Genomic DNA, 18,588 nt, shown 5'->3' with positions numbered 1-18,588 from the left:
CAAGTGCTGCTTCTTTCCTTGTTGGACTAGAAACAAACTGATCTAGGAAGCAGTCCTGGATCTATTCTAAAAAAACAATCCCCACTTTGGCCACCACAGTTCTTACTTGACAATTTTCTATTAGGTTTGGCTGGACTGCGATCAAGAGTGGGAATGCTGCTGATTTTTTTCCCTCTCCCAAGCTTGGGAAGTGCATCACTGCACCATTGCTGCTGTTCCCGATTAAATCATTAACTTGGCACAGAGCAGGGACAGAACCCCCAGCTTCCTGCTCTCCTTATGCTACAAGATGTAGTTTATTTACCCGTTGAGCTTTGAATGCACACATGTTTTGTGTGAATATTTAATTATCTTTGTTCTAATGCAAAAATATAAGGATAGCATTATCCAAGAGAGGAGTAGATTCAATGCACTCCCACACACAAAGTTTGCCCCAGTCTGTATTCATTTAAAACCACCTACACAATTGTATTGATAACAAGAGAGTCCACTGCCCTCTACTGGTGGAAGTTGTTATCTCTTGATAACAATGAATAAACATCATGTTTGTATGCAATGTCCCTATCTCTGCAATCTCCTCCAGCTCCACACATTCCCACCCTCCTCTCCACCAAGATATCTGCGCTCCTCCAATTCTGGTCTCTTGAACAACTCTGATTTTATTTGCTCAACCATTGGTGGCCATGCCTTCAGCTGCCGAGGACCTAAACTCTAATTCCCTCCCTAAACCTCTCCGCCTTTCTACCTCTCTTTCCTCCTTTAAGACGTTCCTTAGAAGCTATCTCTTTGACCAAGCTTTGGTCATCTGCCCTAATTTCTCCTTATGTGGCTTGGTGTCAAACTTTGTTTTCTGACGCTCCTGTGAAGCACCTTGGGATGTTTTGCTATGTTCAAGGAGCTATATGAATACAAGTTGTTGTATTCATATAGTTCCACAATAGGCATGAAGTTCAACATTGAAATACCACTATTATAGCAGGACATATTTGTCTTTTTCTCACTCCTCTAAGGAGACCCTCTGCCAGTTGGCAACTATTCTAGTGATGGAGCCAGTTAATGAGTGCCTCCAAGGAAGTCCTGTAGATTGGCATCCAAGATCATTCGGGTTTCTAATCAAGAGGCATTATAATCAATAAAACTTAGTAATTCCCACTGATTGCAGTAAAGGAAAGCACTGAATTTTGACAGCTTGTGTTCCTCTTGACTGACGTCCAGGACTCACTTGGTGATTGACCTGGTCACCAATGTGACTGGGATAGCATCTGATGCTGAAGATCTGAAATGAAACCTCTCTATAGGATGGTGTGAAATCGAGTACAGAAATCTGTTCTACTGTGCAACAGATTTTATTTTCAATTTATTTGCAGAATATCTGGTTGGGGAGTACTTTGCATTGGAAGTTTTCTCCCACCCTACCGAAATTTGCTCCTTGAATGTTCTCAGAACAAAATGAAACATTTTACTTTCTTTTACCCCTAAATGCGTGTGGAAATGCTACTGCGATCTTGAAAAGGTTAAGGAACAGCAATTGCCTCCTCCATTGCTTCAGCTAGCTGTCCCTAATGCAGGAAGTGCTGACAAGAGGGAATTCCCAACCTCAGTCAAATTTCAGAAAAAACCAACACTGCAATATAGTCTGCAAAGACAGGGTGATTTGTATACAGCCTGAAAAATGTACTGAGGCATACAAAAGCATGGGCCTTACGCTAAACACCAGTAAGACAAAGGTCCTCCACCAGCCTGTCCCCGCAGCACAGCACTGCCCCCGAGACATCAAGATCCACGGTGCGACCCTGGACAACATGGACCACTTCCAATATCTCGGGAGCCTCCTATCAACAAGACGACGAGATCCAACACCGCCTCCAGTGCGCCAGTGCAGCCTTCGGCCGCCTGAGGAAAAGAGTGTTTGAAGACCAGGCACTCAAAATGGACACCAAGCTCATGGTCTACAGGGCCGTAGTAATACCCGCCCTCCTGTATGGCTCAGAGATGTGGACCATGTCCAGTAGACACCTCAAGTCGTTGGAGAAATATCACCAACGATGTCTCCGCAAGATCCTACAAATCCCCTGGGAGGACAGACGCACCAACGTTAGCGTCCTTGTCCAGGCCAACATCCCCAGCATTGAAGCACTGACCACACTCGATCAGCTCCGCTGGGCAGGCCACATAGTTCGCATGCCAGACATGAGACTCCCAAAGCAAGCGCTCTACTTTGAACTCGCTCACGGCAAACGAGCCAAAGGTGGGCAGCGGAAACGTTACAAGGACACCCTCAAAGCCTCCCTGATAAAGTGCAACATCCCCACTGGGAGTCCCTAGCCAAAGACCGTCCTAAGTGGAAGAAGTGCATCCGGGAGGGCGCTGAGCTCCTCCAGTCTAGTCGCCGAGAGCATGCAGAAATCAAGCGCAGGCAGCGGAAGGAGCGTGCGGCAAACCAGACTCCCCACCCACCCTTTCCTTCAACCACTGTATGTCCCACCTGTGACAGAGACTGTGGTTCTCTTATTGGACTGTACAGCCACGTAAGAACTCATGCTAAGAGTGTAACAAGTCTTCCTCAATTCCGAGGGATTGCCTATGATGATGATGATGATGATGATGATGTAACACTGTCCAACCGCAGGGGTGAAAGTGCAAAAAGTACTAATGAGCCAGAGGCAAATCGCCATTTTTCAGATGAGGTGCTAAAACAAGGCCCTATCTACCTGGTCAGATGGATGTAAAAAATCCCATGGCACTATGTCACAGAAGAGCAGGGAGATCACCTAGTCTGCTGAAGTTGAAAGCAAGTCAACCAAGCATTACAAAAGATTTGTTAGAGTGCTTCATATTTCTTTCTGCTTTCTTACTTCACCTAACCCTTCAGATCCTCTTGCAACTTTCCCTTACCCAGCTGTTAGCATTTTAATGATGTGCTTCCTGTGACTAAATTCCAACTAAGTTAATTTCGGCAAATTTATTTTTAAAAATTCCCACGAGCTAAGCAGCAAATAACTATTGTAAAATTATTGAAGCACACTGTCCAAAAGGAGAAACAAACCACTAAACCATTATGTGAGCGACCTTTGAGATTACCCGGGGTCATATGATGGCTTTGGAATAACAGCTCTCATTTAATCTTGATAATGGATGAAGAAATTAACTTTCCTGACTGTTTAATTTATCTTTCCCAAGGGAAGTGGTGAGGAAAAACAACGGAAGCACTATACATGCAGAATTTTAAAAAAATACCATACCAGTACTGCTGTCAAAGATGTGAAATCAAATGATTATAATAGATGTAAAGCTATTAAATGGACCAAAGTAACATGAGGAAACAAATAAGGGATACAGAAGCGTCACTAATAAACTAAAAACACATTATTTCCATAAAACCTACATTGTTTCCAAGCTATTGACAAATATGCCACATCAAGGGAAGACACTTTTTTTTAAAATGTGAGCAATTCAGAAGTTTTCTAAATCATACTTTGAACGAAAACCCAGATGAAAAACCAAAGCTGTGTTGCAGATGTTTTTAAAGCAGCAGGTCTATTGCTTAGTGAGTGCAAACTTTTCTCAGTGCACAACAGGATGTCAGTCGAGCAGAGTTTTTCAACGCTGCTTTGAAAGTTTGTACTCTTAATACAGGTCTCAGTGCTAAATGCTGCGGAATGAAGCATTGTTCTTTAAGATTACTGGTTAATTTCATTCTATCAGACATAGTACATAAAGGTAAAAAAAGTGTTACACAAAAGAATGTTTCAGTTCAAATTGTGACCTTCTGCAGCAATGATCTGTTCGTTTGTCTGAAAAACAAGTGTTTGGGGAGGTGGTTCCTGGCATCCATTTACAAACATATTATATGATTGTTCAAACATATGTTTGGTAGCTCCTTTTGAATTTAAGGGACAGTTATTTAAATTCACAAAGCCGATTAATGTTTCAAAGTATTTCTCATCCGGTCATTTTCCATCCGTAATATGGAATGGAAAGGAAAATCGGCGGGTGTATCATGGGCGACTGATCTGTTAACTTCATAGTGGTGAGAAAAAGGGAAAAATAACCGCTACACATGAAAATTAATGAAGTGCATTTTAGGACAAGTTACAAACTAACTACTGCAAAAAAAAAGTATGCAGTGTTAACATTACTATGTGTTTGTTCTATTACTGCTTAATTCAATTATTTGGCAGTTTCATCACTCCACCATTGGTGGCCGTGCTTTCAGCTGACTAAGCCCGAAACTTTGAATTCCCTCCCTCAACATCTCCACCTCTCTCTCCTCCTTTAAGATGCTCCTCAAAACCTCTCTCTTTGACCATCTGTTTCTTTATGTAGCTTGCTGTCAAATTTAGTTGGACAACGCTCCTGTAAAGTGCCTCGGAATGTTTTACTATGTTGAAGCAAGTTGTTGTTATTAAAGCCTAAAGTAAGGTCTAGTTTAGTGTTATTTTGCTGTCTTCCAAAGACAAGGAGGATCCCATGCAGACACAGGATAGGAACAGTAGTAAAGTAATCTGTAAAAAAAAAGTTCTCTGTTTGCTGTTTAGGCACAGCGCAATATTTGGCAAGTGAAAACGGTTTCTGCAATGGAGGGAGCTAATGCCTACCCATGGGAGCAGTCTGAAACACAGAGTCCAAAAATATCTGGAATGATAAACAATTTAAAAAAGCCACAAAATTGTAAGAGTTACATCGGATTGTTTTGAGTGATTTACTGATTTAAATGTAACAGTTCCATTCCAACAGTTAAAGAAGCAGATTATTGACTGATGGGATGACTGGGTAACAATTCCCCCCCAACTCCCACCCCCAGAATGAATAAACGGTTCAGATAAAACTAAGCACAATCAGGAAGCATGACACACACGTTTAAAAATAGGTTTCACTGGAGCTTTTGCAATAAAATTCCATGTTTGGTCCTCTATGGGTTGGAAGCACAAGACAGATGGAGAAGCTACTATTTCCTTTGAGGAAAATTAGGTCAGCAATAGAAAGTAATTTTCATACAAGAATTTTCCATTTATCTTTAGCTCAAAGAAATCATTTAGGTTAAGTTGAATTTTCTGACAAAATAAAAACACTAAAGTGGTCATTTGGGAAAACAGAGTTGCCGATAAAATTGTATGACATACTTAGGTGCATGTCTGAATGGCTCACGAAGATTAAATCTGAAAGCTGAACACAATGCCTAAAATGTAATTCTGTCACAGTTGTCAGACGTATACCAACTCAACACTCAAGTTAAGAGGCCATTGTTGAGCCAACAGAAAAGAAAAACCTCATCACATTCTCAGGATGTCCCAAAATGCTTTACCACCAACGAATTACTTTTAAAAGTGCAGTTAGTGTAGTTTTGTACACAGCTGCCAATTTGCACATAGCAAGGAAGATCCCACAAATTAGTTAAATGACCACTAATCTGTTTTTGGTGATGTGGGTTGAGGGAATAATGTTAGTGAGAACACTGGGTGAACGCTCCTGCTCTTCTCCAGTTATTGCCATGGGATCTTCTATATTCACCTGAACAAGTGGATGGGGGCCTCGGTGTGTTTTCTCTTCTAGGATACAAACATTTTCAGCAATGTTGCATTCCCTACGCGACTGAACATAAGAAACAGGAGCAGGAGTAGGCCATTTGGCCCCTCGAGCCTGCTCCCCATTCAATAAGATTATGGCTGAGCTGATCATGGACTCAGCTCCACTTCCCTGCCCGCTCCCCATAATCCTTGACTCCCTTATCATTCAAAAATCTGTCTATCTTCACCTTAAATATATTCAATGACCCAGCCTCCACAGCTCTCTGGGGTAGAGAATTCCAAAGATTCACGACCCTCAGAGAAAAATTTCTCCTCATTTCCGTTTTAAATGGGTGACCCCTTTTTCTGAAACAGTGGGCCCAAATTTCCCCAGGAGTAGCTCAGTTTTGTTTGGAGCAAGTTGATTTTTCTGGAGTATCTTTTTAGTTGCAAATAGGCCATTTAATTTGCGCCAGTGTAAGTGAGGGTTTTTTTTTAAGTTTTGTTTTTTTTTCCCCAAAAGGGGGAGTTACCAGCCACTTAGGCCTGTTTTGGCCATTTAAACAAGTTTAGCCAACTAAAAGTTACTCCAAACTAACTTAGGCCAGCGTAAGTGGGCACTCTTGTATGTTGAGAAAAACCTTGTGGTGACTTAAGAAATCAGCGTAGGCAGCCAGAGATTGGGTGGGGGGAAGGGAACTTTGCAAAGCACTAAACACCTTCACAACAACATTAAAGAAGCATAAATACATTTAAAGCATCAAGCACGAAACAAAGCAGTACATTTTCACCAAGCATAAAAAGTAATAAGCAATTAATTAACAAATAAAAAATAGAAGGAACTCTGCACCAAAAGCATCAAGACCAAAGTAATAAGCAATCAATCAATCAGTAAATAACAAATAAAAAATAGAAGTCCTACTTTAGGGAACGCAGCGGGCCGCCGAGGACAGAGCCCATTCAGCCAGGGCTAGGGACGGTGGGCTTCGGACCCCTCCCACACAGCCTGCAGCGCGTACTCACAGATTCGGCCTGCCAGGAGCTACGGCACATGCGCGCAGACTCCAGCACGCATGTGCAGAGGTCCCGGCACTGTTTTCAGCGCCGGGACCTGGCTCTGCCCCCGATCCACTGGGCCACGCTACGCCACCACTGAGGAGAGACTGGGGAGCAGCCAGAATCGGAAGGAAGATTTTCGGCGCGCTTGGAGGCGGACAAAAACTGCGCATCTCGGGTGGGGGCGCCAGAAAAAGGGGTTGGGGAAATTTGAGCCCCATGTCCCCTAGTTCTAGATTCCGCCATGAGGGGTACATTCTCTCTGCATCTACCCCGTCAAGCCCCCTCAGAATTTTTGCTCACTCACTTAGCCTATTCATATCCCATTGTTAATTCTTTGCATCCTCCTCACAACTTGCTTTCCCACCTATCTTTGTATCATCAGCAAAATCGGTTACATTACACTCGGTCCCTTCATCCAAGTCATTAATATAGATTGTAAATAGTTGAGGTCCCAGCACTGATCCCTGTGGCACCCCACTCGGGCTGAAATGCCAGCCTAGTTTATATTCTCAACAACAAGTTGCGTTTGTATAACTATTCCAACAAGAAAAGCTTCCCAAGGCGCTTCACAGATGTGTATCAGAAAAAATTGGACAATGAGCCGTGGAAGGATATTTGGAGGGGTGACTAAAAGTTTGGTCAAGGCGGTGAAATTTTAGGAGAATGCTAAAGGTGAAGAGGGAGATGGAGAAGTAGAGATTGAGAAAGGAAATTCCATAGTGTGGGACCATCAATGGTTTCGTCTGACGAAGGGTCATCGACCTAAAACATGAACTCGGTTTCTCTCTCCACAAATCCTGTCTTACCTGCTGAGTACTTCCAGCATTTTCTGTTTTTATTTCAGATTTCCAGCATCCGCAGTATTTTGCTTTTGTAATAATCGATTGTGTTAGTCAACGGTTTTGTCAGCAACTTTACACAGCAACACCAGGGACTGATATCTTGCTGCTAAAGGGCAGTGTTTTGTGAATTTGCACATGGTAAAATGCAAACTTGCGAGGTCTTTTATTTTTACAGTTGGTTTTACCCATTTGAATTTGATATGTTTACAATGAGAATTGACAGTCATTTGAAGTAAAATATAAGTCACGTAAATTGTGAAACTAACATTTTTACTGAGCTGACAAATTCACAACAAATTCAAGTTCATTAAAATAATGGAGCAAAAATCAGGGCTTAAAAATAGCTTGCATATAAAATATAATCTTTTTGCAGCTCACCTTGATTACAAATTCTCTAATCTCACTGTCTTTAATCCTCACCACCGCCACCACCCAAAAGAGATATTAGATGCAGGTGAAGGCCGAGAGCATTTGGCGCTGGCACGAAGGGGGAGGGAGGAAAGAGCACATGCCCACACACTCCCACAAGAGAATATCTGTATTTGCATCAACAAAATTAGCTGTGACCATCCCTGCCCAAATAAATGGCTTAGAAGTCAAAGAATGACATGGCAGTCATTTATGTTTACCCAAGGAACTTGTTAGTCAGCATGTAATACTCTATAAACGCAGGTATTGTACAAGAACTATGAAAAGATCCTATCGTTTTGAAAGCAATATATTCTCCAAGAGAAAAAATATAAAGAAAATAAAAACTTGCATTTATATAGCGCCTTTCTTGACCCCATGTCATCCCAAACTGTTTTTTGGCCAATTAAGTACTTTTGAAGTATAGTTACGATTGTAATGCAGGGAAACGTAGCAGTCAAATTGCACACAATAAGGTCCCACAAACAGTAATGAGATAATGATCAGATAATCTGTTGGTTGAGGGATAGGTATTGACCAGGACACCACATACCAAGACACTGCTCTTCTTTGAATAGTGCCATGCGATCTTCTACAACAACCTTAGTGGGCAGATCTGAAAGATGGGACCTCGGACAGTGCAGCACTCCTCTCAGTACTGCACTGAAGTGCTAATCTCAATTATGTGTTGAAGTCTCTAGAGTGGGACTTTTTTTTCTTTGTTCACAGTATGTGGGCATCGCTGGCAAGGCCAGCATTTATTGCCCATCCCTAATTGCCCTTAACTGAGTGGCTTGGTAGAATATTTCAGAGGGCATTTAGGAGTCAACCACAAGGCTATGGGTCTAGAGTCACATACAGGCCAGATGGGTTTTTACAACAATCCGGTTACAATGGTCACCATTACTGATACTCGCTTTTTATTCCAGATCTATTTAATTAACTGAATTTAAATTCCCAGCTGCCATTGGTGGGATTTGAACTCGCATGCCCAGATCATTCGTCCAGGCCTCTGGATTCCTAGTCCAATAACATAACCACAATGCTACCATTCCCTTATTTGAAACCACAACCTTCTTACTACCACTGAATCCCATTAAAATGTCAGCCCTTTTCATTCCTGAATGTACAAATTATCCAAGTAATGCAAAACCTTTAAGCTGACTCTCAGTAGAGTAAAGCTAAATACTTCATGTAAACAATTTGCAAAATCCGTATGGTCATTTGTTATACTATGCATAGCGAGAACAAGAAGAAAGTATAATCTTTAAAAATTCAGATCATTTACCTTCTAAGAACTTGTGTAATTAACACAAGCCAATTTGTGGAGAAAGAAAGTGAAGTATAACAATTCATAGAACTGTTTCAGCATTATCCACTCATTGTTGTTTTTCAAGCCTACCTGGCATTATAATATCGGAGAAGCCCAATTTTCTGGTGATAGCCACACCTCTTGTGAACAAAACTGGGTACTCTCTGCGGATCTGATCAATATCTCCATGCAGCAGCTGTAGTGCAACAGACAGGCCTTTAACAAAGAACAGACACATAGCATGTTGAGATTTTATGTAGAATGGCTTACTCCTTGAAAGAAAATCTTCTGCAATGAAACAGGCGTTAAAATCAGCTAGAAAAGAAACGTGAAAGGATGCACAATGATTTGTGAGGAAAATAAACTGTTTCCATCAGGATTATGCTTCAATTAAGAGTATATTGTAATGGAAATCAGCAGGAATGGTACATTTAAATTGTACACTTGGATCAAGTGCTTATCACACTCCATTATACCATATGTTGTGAACTGCATTTATTGTTCCTGATTATGAAGTTAATGCTGATTCTTGAGTTTAATGTATATTTACAAAAGGTAATGTCTGCATTAAATTTGGCTTTGAAATTAATTCAGCAAAATATGATTCTATTTCCCTTACAGTCCCAATTACATCAAAGAGCATCATGACCAAGTATCTCATCCAGGGTATAATTACTTTCTAATTTAGTTCAATCTATATACAGTGCTTTTGAAGCATGTTACTGGGGACTAAATCCATCAAAACATGCTCGTCAGAAGTTTAAAAAGTCTGATTTTTATATGCTAACCGATAAAGTGCATGATTGAACTTTGACAGAAGACCACACTACGCTAAGACAAGATCTACAAGATCTGTGGTCCACAACCATTCTGCATTGCAGTCGTAGCAACATTGACTAACATTGCATAAGCCTAATGCAATGCTCCATCTCGCAATGGAACAATTGACACTCTCTTATTTCTTGAAACTGTATAAAATAAGCAGGTAGGGCATATTGGGTGGTGCAAGTTAGAAACCTGCCCTTTCTCTTCCAAGACTTGGTTCTGGATCCAATCTAGATTGATATGTTGAAAGTCTTTGCTGGTTCCAAGAGTCTCAGAGGAAATGAGTTTGTGTCTAACCAACTTCTACAAGGGGCAAGTCCACTGCACAACACTGGCATGATAGACATGCAAAAAGGACTGTTGATAGTGAAAAATGAAAAATGAAAAGCTCATGGCAGTTATTATTCTGTGGTTGAAAACGTATGCAAGCTTTTTGTCTTAGGCGCCTACCATAGAGCCTCGCTGGTCACTCAGAATTGAAATCAATGTTCCCATTAATTTTCATATAACTCAAGCTCTGCATCGTAGCATATCTTGGGTGGTCCAATTTAGGATTAATCCATAAATGAGTTAACAGCCATTTCCAAACCTCTGGATCCACAAGTCATGGATCTTAAGTTTGGATACCCTAGGGTTACAGTTTATTTTAGTGGCAGAAAGGAGTTAATTTTATTCTGTATCTGGCCATGCTGTAAATCTCCAAGAAATATATCTCAGACACTGGGCACCAATAGTAGTGTGTCCACTCGCAACATGACATTTGCCGTAGATGGGCACAAAGTTCACCCACCAAAAAATCGAAAAGGTAAGTGCAAGAAAATGAAAATGAGAAATTAAGCTTTTCAATGATTTGTACTTAGACTCGATAAACACTTGGAAATTTAGGAACAAAAAGCAGTGGAGGTCTGGATGAGACTACTGCATTGGCAATTCCGGTCAGAAATTCTGCAGCAAATATTTATTAAGTCAAGCTATTTTGTTGATATTGCCCACATAACATTTACTAAATAAAAGGATGGTTTAAAGTTAAAACTATTGCAAACAAATTAAGCTATATATTATTTTATAATAATAGTAGTAAACAAGAACTTGCGGTACCGGAACAGTTACAATCTGCTGGGTATCGAGGGATAGAACTGTAAATTTTTCTTCACTGAGATGCAACAATTACCAGGCAAGCAATTCCCAACTCAAAAAGGTGCAACATTGTTTTAAAAAAGAGAGAGAAGGAAAGAGATGCAAGTTCTGATGCTCCAGGTGATAAACATGTAGACTTATGGAGATCAAAATTGGCCCCTGCTGATTTTTGGCGCAATCACCCGAGGTGCGTCGCTTTTCCTCTCCTCAGTGCCGGCGTAGCGTGTCCAGTGGATTCGGGGGCGGAGCCAGGATCCCGGCGCTGAAAACCGTGCTGGGACGTCTGCAAATGCGCATTCGAGTGCGCGCATGTGCAGTAACTCCTCGCCCCCAGCGTGTCCTCAGCCTGTGTGAGAGGGACCCGATGCTTGCAGTTGCCGCCCCTATCCCTGGCCGAGTGGTCTCCCGCAGCGGTCCGCTGTGTAAGTAGCTACTTGTGTTCGTAGTTTAAACTACTGTGATCAAGATAGCCAGGGTCAGGAAGAGTAGTGTTAAATAGGTTTTAATTAAGCCTTGCTGGTTGAGTAGAAAGTTTAATCATCGGTGTTTGGTGAATAAGGGTGCTTTTTGGTCCAATTTTTTCATTTCAGGTTTGGTCGGGCGGGACCTCTTATAATAGTAAAGCAAGTGGCAATGTTTTTGGTAAACATGCGGAGTTCATGTTTGCCAAGTTCCTTTATTTTCTTTTGATCTTTCCTTAAAACTTTAAGTTTTGGTGCAGGTCCTCTCTGCTTCCTTCTATTTTTTATGTGTTATTGAATGCTTATTACTTTTTGTGCTTTGTTTAGTGTTTTGTAAGTCTTGGTGCTTTAGAATGTACCTACCTGCACTGATTTCTTAACTCTCCGCAAGGGTTTTCTGAAGTGGCCACATACGCTGGCCTAAGTAGATTTGGAGTAACTATTAGCTGGCTAAAGTTGCCTAAATGGCCAAAACTGGCGTAGGTGACTGGGAATGCCCCCTTGGGAGAAAAAAAGTTAAACTAAAAAAATCGTAACTAACTCAGTTACTCTGGAGCAAGTTTATTGAGGAAAGTGGGAATTTTTAAACTTATGCCAGAAAAGCCAAGTTAGTCCAAAAAAAAGAGCAACTCCTGGACAAATTTGAGCCCATAATCAGTAAAACTTCAGGCATCTATTCCACAAACACCACAGCATTTTCTCAGAGTACGCACAGATTTTACCAAAATGGGCTGGTACACATTTTAACCCAACAGCTGAAATCTGGTAGTCTCAAAGCATGATAGAAAATGAAGATTGAAATAAGGGATTTGCAACTCTTCGATTATTGCAACACAGATCCAAACATTCTGTGAAACTGATCCAGCAGTAGTGGACTTGGGTCACCACAATGGTACATGTACAAAGCTCATGTGATACAAGCCTGATATCAATACCAGTCAATGTGAATGTGTTTGTCCTGGGTGCATGAAAGCACTTTTTGAATTCTGAATTAAAAAGTCTCATACTATAAAACTACTGCAAGAACCAGATTTATATTGTGAGCTTTAAGAAACGTGCAAAAGTTTGATAAATCTTTCTGCTGCATTACTCTGCATTTACACGACAACTGGCTTTATGTCATCTCTGCAGTCTGTTTAGTGTTTAGTCAAATGCACAAATGGAACGACAACCACACAACTATTGCCGAGATGCCCTTTTTACTGTTTTCCCTAATCGATCAGAACTGTGAGCCATAATTAAATGGAACATCCTGTTACTGAGAGAAGAAAACAGCAGTAAAACGCCACGTCTTGTGGATCTTTCTCCCAGAAAGTGTCATCATTTGGAACTCTGCCCCTCGTATATAAGTTTAAACAATATTCTTGCCATTTTTCTGCTTTTCCTTCTTCTCCTTAAGGTATTGACTCCTTGCTGGCACATGAAGTGGTATGTGATCACCATTGTTGGTTGTGTCAAATATTGGGCAATGCCAGGGATGGTAGTCAGGATTTCAGCTGGAGATCCCAATGCTACGTCTCCATCCATGGTGTGCCACATGTGCACTTCTGCAAAAGGCAGGCGAGAGAAGCAAACTCCCACGATTTTTGTGGGAATGTGTTGTGCATTAATTCCACCAGTATAAGCCAGCTTGTGCAGGGAGGTTTGTTCTTCATTGAAATGAAAATCTGTCATTTTTAATCGTTGGCAATGTAACCGTAATTGGAAATTTGTGGTATAGATTATTTTCATTGCTTTTTGTTTGGACAGGTCATGATTGCAGGTCTTGGGTCAAGAGTTTCTGCTGAGATGTTTTCAGTTGTATCACTTCTAATTTACAACTTGTGCATTCCAATTGGAATCCCATTATTTTTGTGTTTGTTGGAGGAAGTGGCAGGCGAGATTAGACCTATAATATAGAAACATAGAAAATAGGTGCAGGAGTAGGCCATCTGGCCCTTCGCGCCTGCACCACCATTCAATAAGATCATGGCTGATCATTCCCTCAGTACCCCGTTCCTGCTTTCTCTCCATACCCCTTGATCCCTTTAGCAGCAAGAGCCAAATCTAACTCCCTCTTGAATATATCCAATGAACTGGCATCAGCAACTCTCTGCAGGAGGGAATTCCACAGGTTAACAACTTCCTGAGTGAGGAAGTTCCTCCTCATCTCAGTCCTAAATGGCTTACCCCTTATCCTAAGACTATGTCCCCTGGTTCTGGACTCCCCAACATCAGGAACATTCTTCCTGCATCTAACCTGTCCAGTCCCGTCAGAATTTTATATGTTTCTATGAGATCCCCTCTCATCCTTCTAAACTCCAGTGAATACAGGCCCAGTCGATCCAGTCTCTCCTCATATGTCAGCCCTGCCATCCCAGGAATCAGTCTGGTGAACCTTCACTGCACTCCCACAATAGCAAGAACGTCCTTCCTCAGATTAGGAGACCAAAACTGAATACAATGGGCCCAAGTTTCAGGCCGCGCCTCGAACGGCGCAGCCCCGACCTGGATGCCCGTTTTTCGCGCCACAAAGTGCGCCTAAAAAAAAACTTAGATTTTCCAGCTCCCTGCTGGTCCTCTGGAGCCGGGCGCGGTGCAGCACGAGCTGTGGGGGGGCGAAGCTCGGTCCCTGCGCTGAAAACAGTGCCGGGACCTCTGCACATGTGCGCTACAGTGGGCGCGCATGTGCAGTAGCTCCAGGCGGCCAAAACTGTGTGGGAGGGGCCCGAAGCACGCAGCCCCAAGCCCTGGCCGAATGGCCTCACTGGGGCTGCGTGCATAAGGCTGCCTCCCACGCCCAGCTCCTGCTTCCTCCCGACCCGACTGGACTTCCGCTTCCCCTGCTCCCGGACCGGACCCGACCCAGACACCGACCCGACTCCCGCTTCCCCGCCCGGACCAGACCCGACCCGCGCTCCCCCCCACCCGACCTGACCTCCCTCTCCCTCCCTCCCCCCCCCACCCCCACAAGACCTGAACCGAACCGACCTCCCCCCGCCCCCCCAACCCGACCCGCGCTCCCGACCCCGACCCGCCCCAACGCCACCTACCTGTAAATCTGGTGCTGGGGACGGGCCCTGCCCGAAGTCTTGGGTCCGGCCGGTTCAGCCTCCCTCCCCCTTCTTCTCCCCCCTCATCCCTTCTCCTTCCACAAACCCCCTTCGCCTTACCCCCCTTCTCCTTTCCCCCCCTTTCCCCTCTCCTCCCCCTTCTCCTCCTCCCCCCTTCCTCTCCCACTGCCTCCCTCCCCTCCCCCTGACCCCCCTCTACCCCCTCCCCTCGCTGTCAGAAACACAGACACTGACAGACAGAGTGTGAGAGACACAGACAGACAGAGAGATAGAGACACTGACAGAGACACACTGGGCAGGGGGGCATCCCAGCACGCTGTTGGAGGGCTCGCGGTGCTGCAGTCGGTAAGTAGAAAATGTTTTATTTATTGATTGAAAAAAAAAAATTATTTCTTATTAATTTTTTTTGATTGATTTATTGGTTGATTTATTGATGTTTTTATCATTTATTATTGATGATGGCTCTTTATTTGTAAAACTGAAGTGTATAATGTTTGTACACTTCCCTTTAAACCCCCCCCCCCCCATTCCCTACGCCTGATTTGTAACCTACGCCTGATTTTCTAAAGTGTAGACAAGGTTTTTTCGAGCGTACAAAAATCTTCACTTACTCCATTCTAAGTTAGTTTGGAGTAAGTTTTCACTGACGAAACTTTGAAAACAGGCGTAAGTGGCCGGACACGCCCCCTTTTGAAAAAAAAATTCTGTTCCAAAGTGAAACTGTTCTAACTGACTAGAACTGGAGCAAACTAAATGCCGAGAATTTGAATTTCTAAGATACTCCGTTCTACATCAGTTGCTCCAAAAAATCAGGAGCAACTGAGGCCGAAACTTGGGCCCAATAATTCCAGGTGGGGCCTCACCAAGGCCCTGTATAACTGCAGTAAGACTTCCCTGCTCCTATATTTAAATCCCCTTGCTATGAAAGCCAACATACCATTTGCCTTCTTCACTGCCTGCTGTACCTGCATGCCAACCTTCAATGATGAATCATGACACCTAGGTCTTGCTGCACCTCCCCTTTTCCTAATCTGCCGCCATTCAGATAATATTCTGCCTTCATGTTTTTGCCCCCAAAGTGGATAACCTCACATTTATCCACATTATACTACATCTGCCATGTATTTGCCCACTCACCTAACCTGTCCAAATCATCCTGCAGCGTCTTAGCGTCCTCCTCACAGCTCACACCGCCACACAGTTTAGTGTCATCTGCAAACTTGGAGATATTACACTCAATTCCATCATCCAAATCATTAATATTTATTGTAAAGAGCTGGGCCGTTAATCCCGACTCTCTGCTTCCTGTCTGCCAACCAGTTCTCTATCCACGTCAGTACATTACCCCCAATACCATGTGCTTCGATTTTGCACACCAATCTCTTGTGTGGGACCTTGTCAAAAGCCTTTTGAAAGTCCAAATACACCACATCCACTGGTTCTCCCCTGTCCACTCTACTTGTTACATCCTCAAAAAATTCCAGAAGATTTGTCAAGCATGATTTCCCCTTCATAAATCCATGCTGACTTGGACCAATCCTATCACTGCTTTCCAAATGTGCTGCTATTTCATCCTTAATGATTGATTCCAACATTTTCCCCACTACTGATGTCAGGCTAACTGGTCTATAATTACCCATTTTCTCTCTCCCTCCTTTTTAAAAAAGTGGTGTTACATTAGTAACCCTCCAGTCCATAGGAACTGATCCAGAGTTGATGGACTGTTGGAAAATTATCACCAATACATCCACTATTTCTAGGGCCACTTCCTTATGTACTCTGGGATGTAGACTATCAGGCCCTGGGGATTTATCGGCCTTCAATCCCATCAATTTGCCTCACACAATTTCTAGCCTAATAAGGATATCCTTCAGTCCCTCCTTCTCACTAGATCCTCAGACCCCTAGTACATCCGGAAAGTTATTTGTGTCTTCTTTTGTGAAGACAGAACCAAAGTACTTGTTCAATTGGTCTGCCATTTCTTTGTTCCCCATTATAAATTCACCCGAATCCGATTACAAGGGACCTACGTTTGTCTTCACTAATCTTTTTCTCTTCACATATCGATAGAAGCTTTTGCAGTCACTTTTTATGTTTCCGGCAAGCTTCCTCTCGTATTCTATTTTCCCCCTCCTAATTAAACCCTTTGTCCTCCTCTGCTATATTCTAAATTTCTCCCAGTCCTCTGGCTTGCTACTTTTTCTGGCTAATTTGTATGCCTCTTCCTTGGATTTAACACTATCCTTAATGTCCCTTGTTAGCCACGGTTGAGCCACCTTCTCTGTTTTATTTTTACTCCAGACAGGGATGTACAACTGTTGAAGTTTATCCATGTGATCTATAAATGTTTGCCATTGCCTATCCACCGTCAACCCTTTAAGTATCATTTGCCAGTCTATTCTAGCCAATTCACACCTCATGCCATCGAAGTTCCCTTTCCTTAAGTTCAGGACCCTAGTTTCTGAATTAACTGTGTCACTCTCAATCGTAATAAAGAATTCTACCATATTATGGTCACTCTTCCCCAAGGGGCCTCGAACAAAAAAATTGTTAATTAGTCCCTTCTCATTACACATCACCCAGTCTAGGATGGCCAGCTCTATGGTTGGTTCCTCGACATATTGGTCGAGAAAACCATCCCTAATACACTCAAGGAAATCCTCCTCTACCGCATTGCTACCAGTTAGGTTAGCCCAATCAATATGTAGATTAAAGTCGCCCATGATTACTGCTGTACCTTTATTGTACACATCCCTTATTTCTTGTTTGCTGCTGTCCCCAACCTCACTACTACTATTTGATGGCCTGTACACAACTCCCACGAGCGTTTTCTGCCCTTCGGTATTCCGTAGCTCCACCCATAACGATTCCACATCATCCAAGCTAATTTCCTTCCTTACAATTGCATTAATTTCCTCTTTAACCAGCAACGCTACCCCACCTCCTTTTCCTTTCTGTCTATCCTTCCTAAATGCTGAATACCCCGGATGTTGAGTTCCCAGCCTTGGTCACCCTGGAGCCATGTCTCCGTGATGCCAATCACATCATACCCGTTAACTGCTATCTGCGCAGTTAATTCGTCCACCTTACTCCGAATACTCCTCGCATTGAGGCACAGAGCCTTCAGGCTTGTCTTTTTAACACACTTTGACCCTTTATGCTATAAAGTGGCCCTTTTTGTTTTTTGCCTTGGGTTTCTCTGCCCTCCACTTTTACTCTTTTCTTTCTATTTTTTGCTTCTGTCTCCATTTTATTCCCCTCTGTCTCCCTGCATAGGTTCCCATCCCCTTGCCATATTAGTTTAACTCCTCCCAAAGAGCACTCGCAAACACACCACCTAGGACATTGGTTCCGGCCCTACCCAGGTGCAGACCGCCCTGTTTGTACTGGTCCCACCTCCCCCAGAACCGGTTCCAATGTCCCAGGAATTTGAATCCCTCCCTTCTGCACCACTGCTCAAGCCACACATTCATCTGAGCTATCCTGCGATTCCTACTCTGACTAGCACATGGCACTGGTAGCAATCCTGAGATTACTACTGTTGAGGTCGTACTTTTTAATTTAACTCCTAGCTCCTTAAATTCATCTCGTAGGACCTCATCCCATTTTTTACCTATATCGTCGGTACCTATGTGTACCACGACAACTGGCTGTTCCCCCTCCCTTTTCAGAATGTCCTGCACCCGCTCCGAGACATCCTTGACCCTTGCACCAGGGAGGCAACATACCATCCTGGAGTCTCGGTTGCGGCCGCAGAAACGCCTATCTATTCCCCTTACAATCGAATCCCCTATCACTATTGCTCTCCCACTCTTTTTCCTGCCCTCCTGTGCAGCAGAGCCAGCCACGGTGCCATGAACCTGGCTGCTGCTGCTCTCCCCTGATGAGTCATCCCCCCCAACAGTACTCAAAGCGGTGTATGTGTTTTGCAGGGGGATGACCGCAGGGGATCCCTGCACTACCTTCCTTGCACTGCTCTTCCTG

General features: G+C 43.2%; 1 protein-coding gene across 1 annotated transcript in view; it reads right to left on the bottom strand.

Moving 5' to 3' along the window:
- Positions 1–18,588, bottom strand: part of LOC139280730 (dedicator of cytokinesis protein 4-like) — a 511,619-nt gene that overhangs the window by 230,502 nt on the left and 262,529 nt on the right. Inside the window, exon 13 of the mRNA XM_070900388.1 lies at positions 9,219–9,344. Coding sequence (XP_070756489.1) covers positions 9,219–9,344 — 126 coding nt within the window. The remainder of the gene's footprint in view (positions 1–9,218; positions 9,345–18,588) is intronic.

Source organism: Pristiophorus japonicus, chromosome 15 (assembly GCF_044704955.1).
Source record: "Pristiophorus japonicus isolate sPriJap1 chromosome 15, sPriJap1.hap1, whole genome shotgun sequence".
Classification (NCBI taxonomy): Eukaryota; Metazoa; Chordata; class Chondrichthyes; family Pristiophoridae; genus Pristiophorus; species Pristiophorus japonicus.
This window is presented reverse-complemented; position numbering and strand designations above follow the sequence as displayed.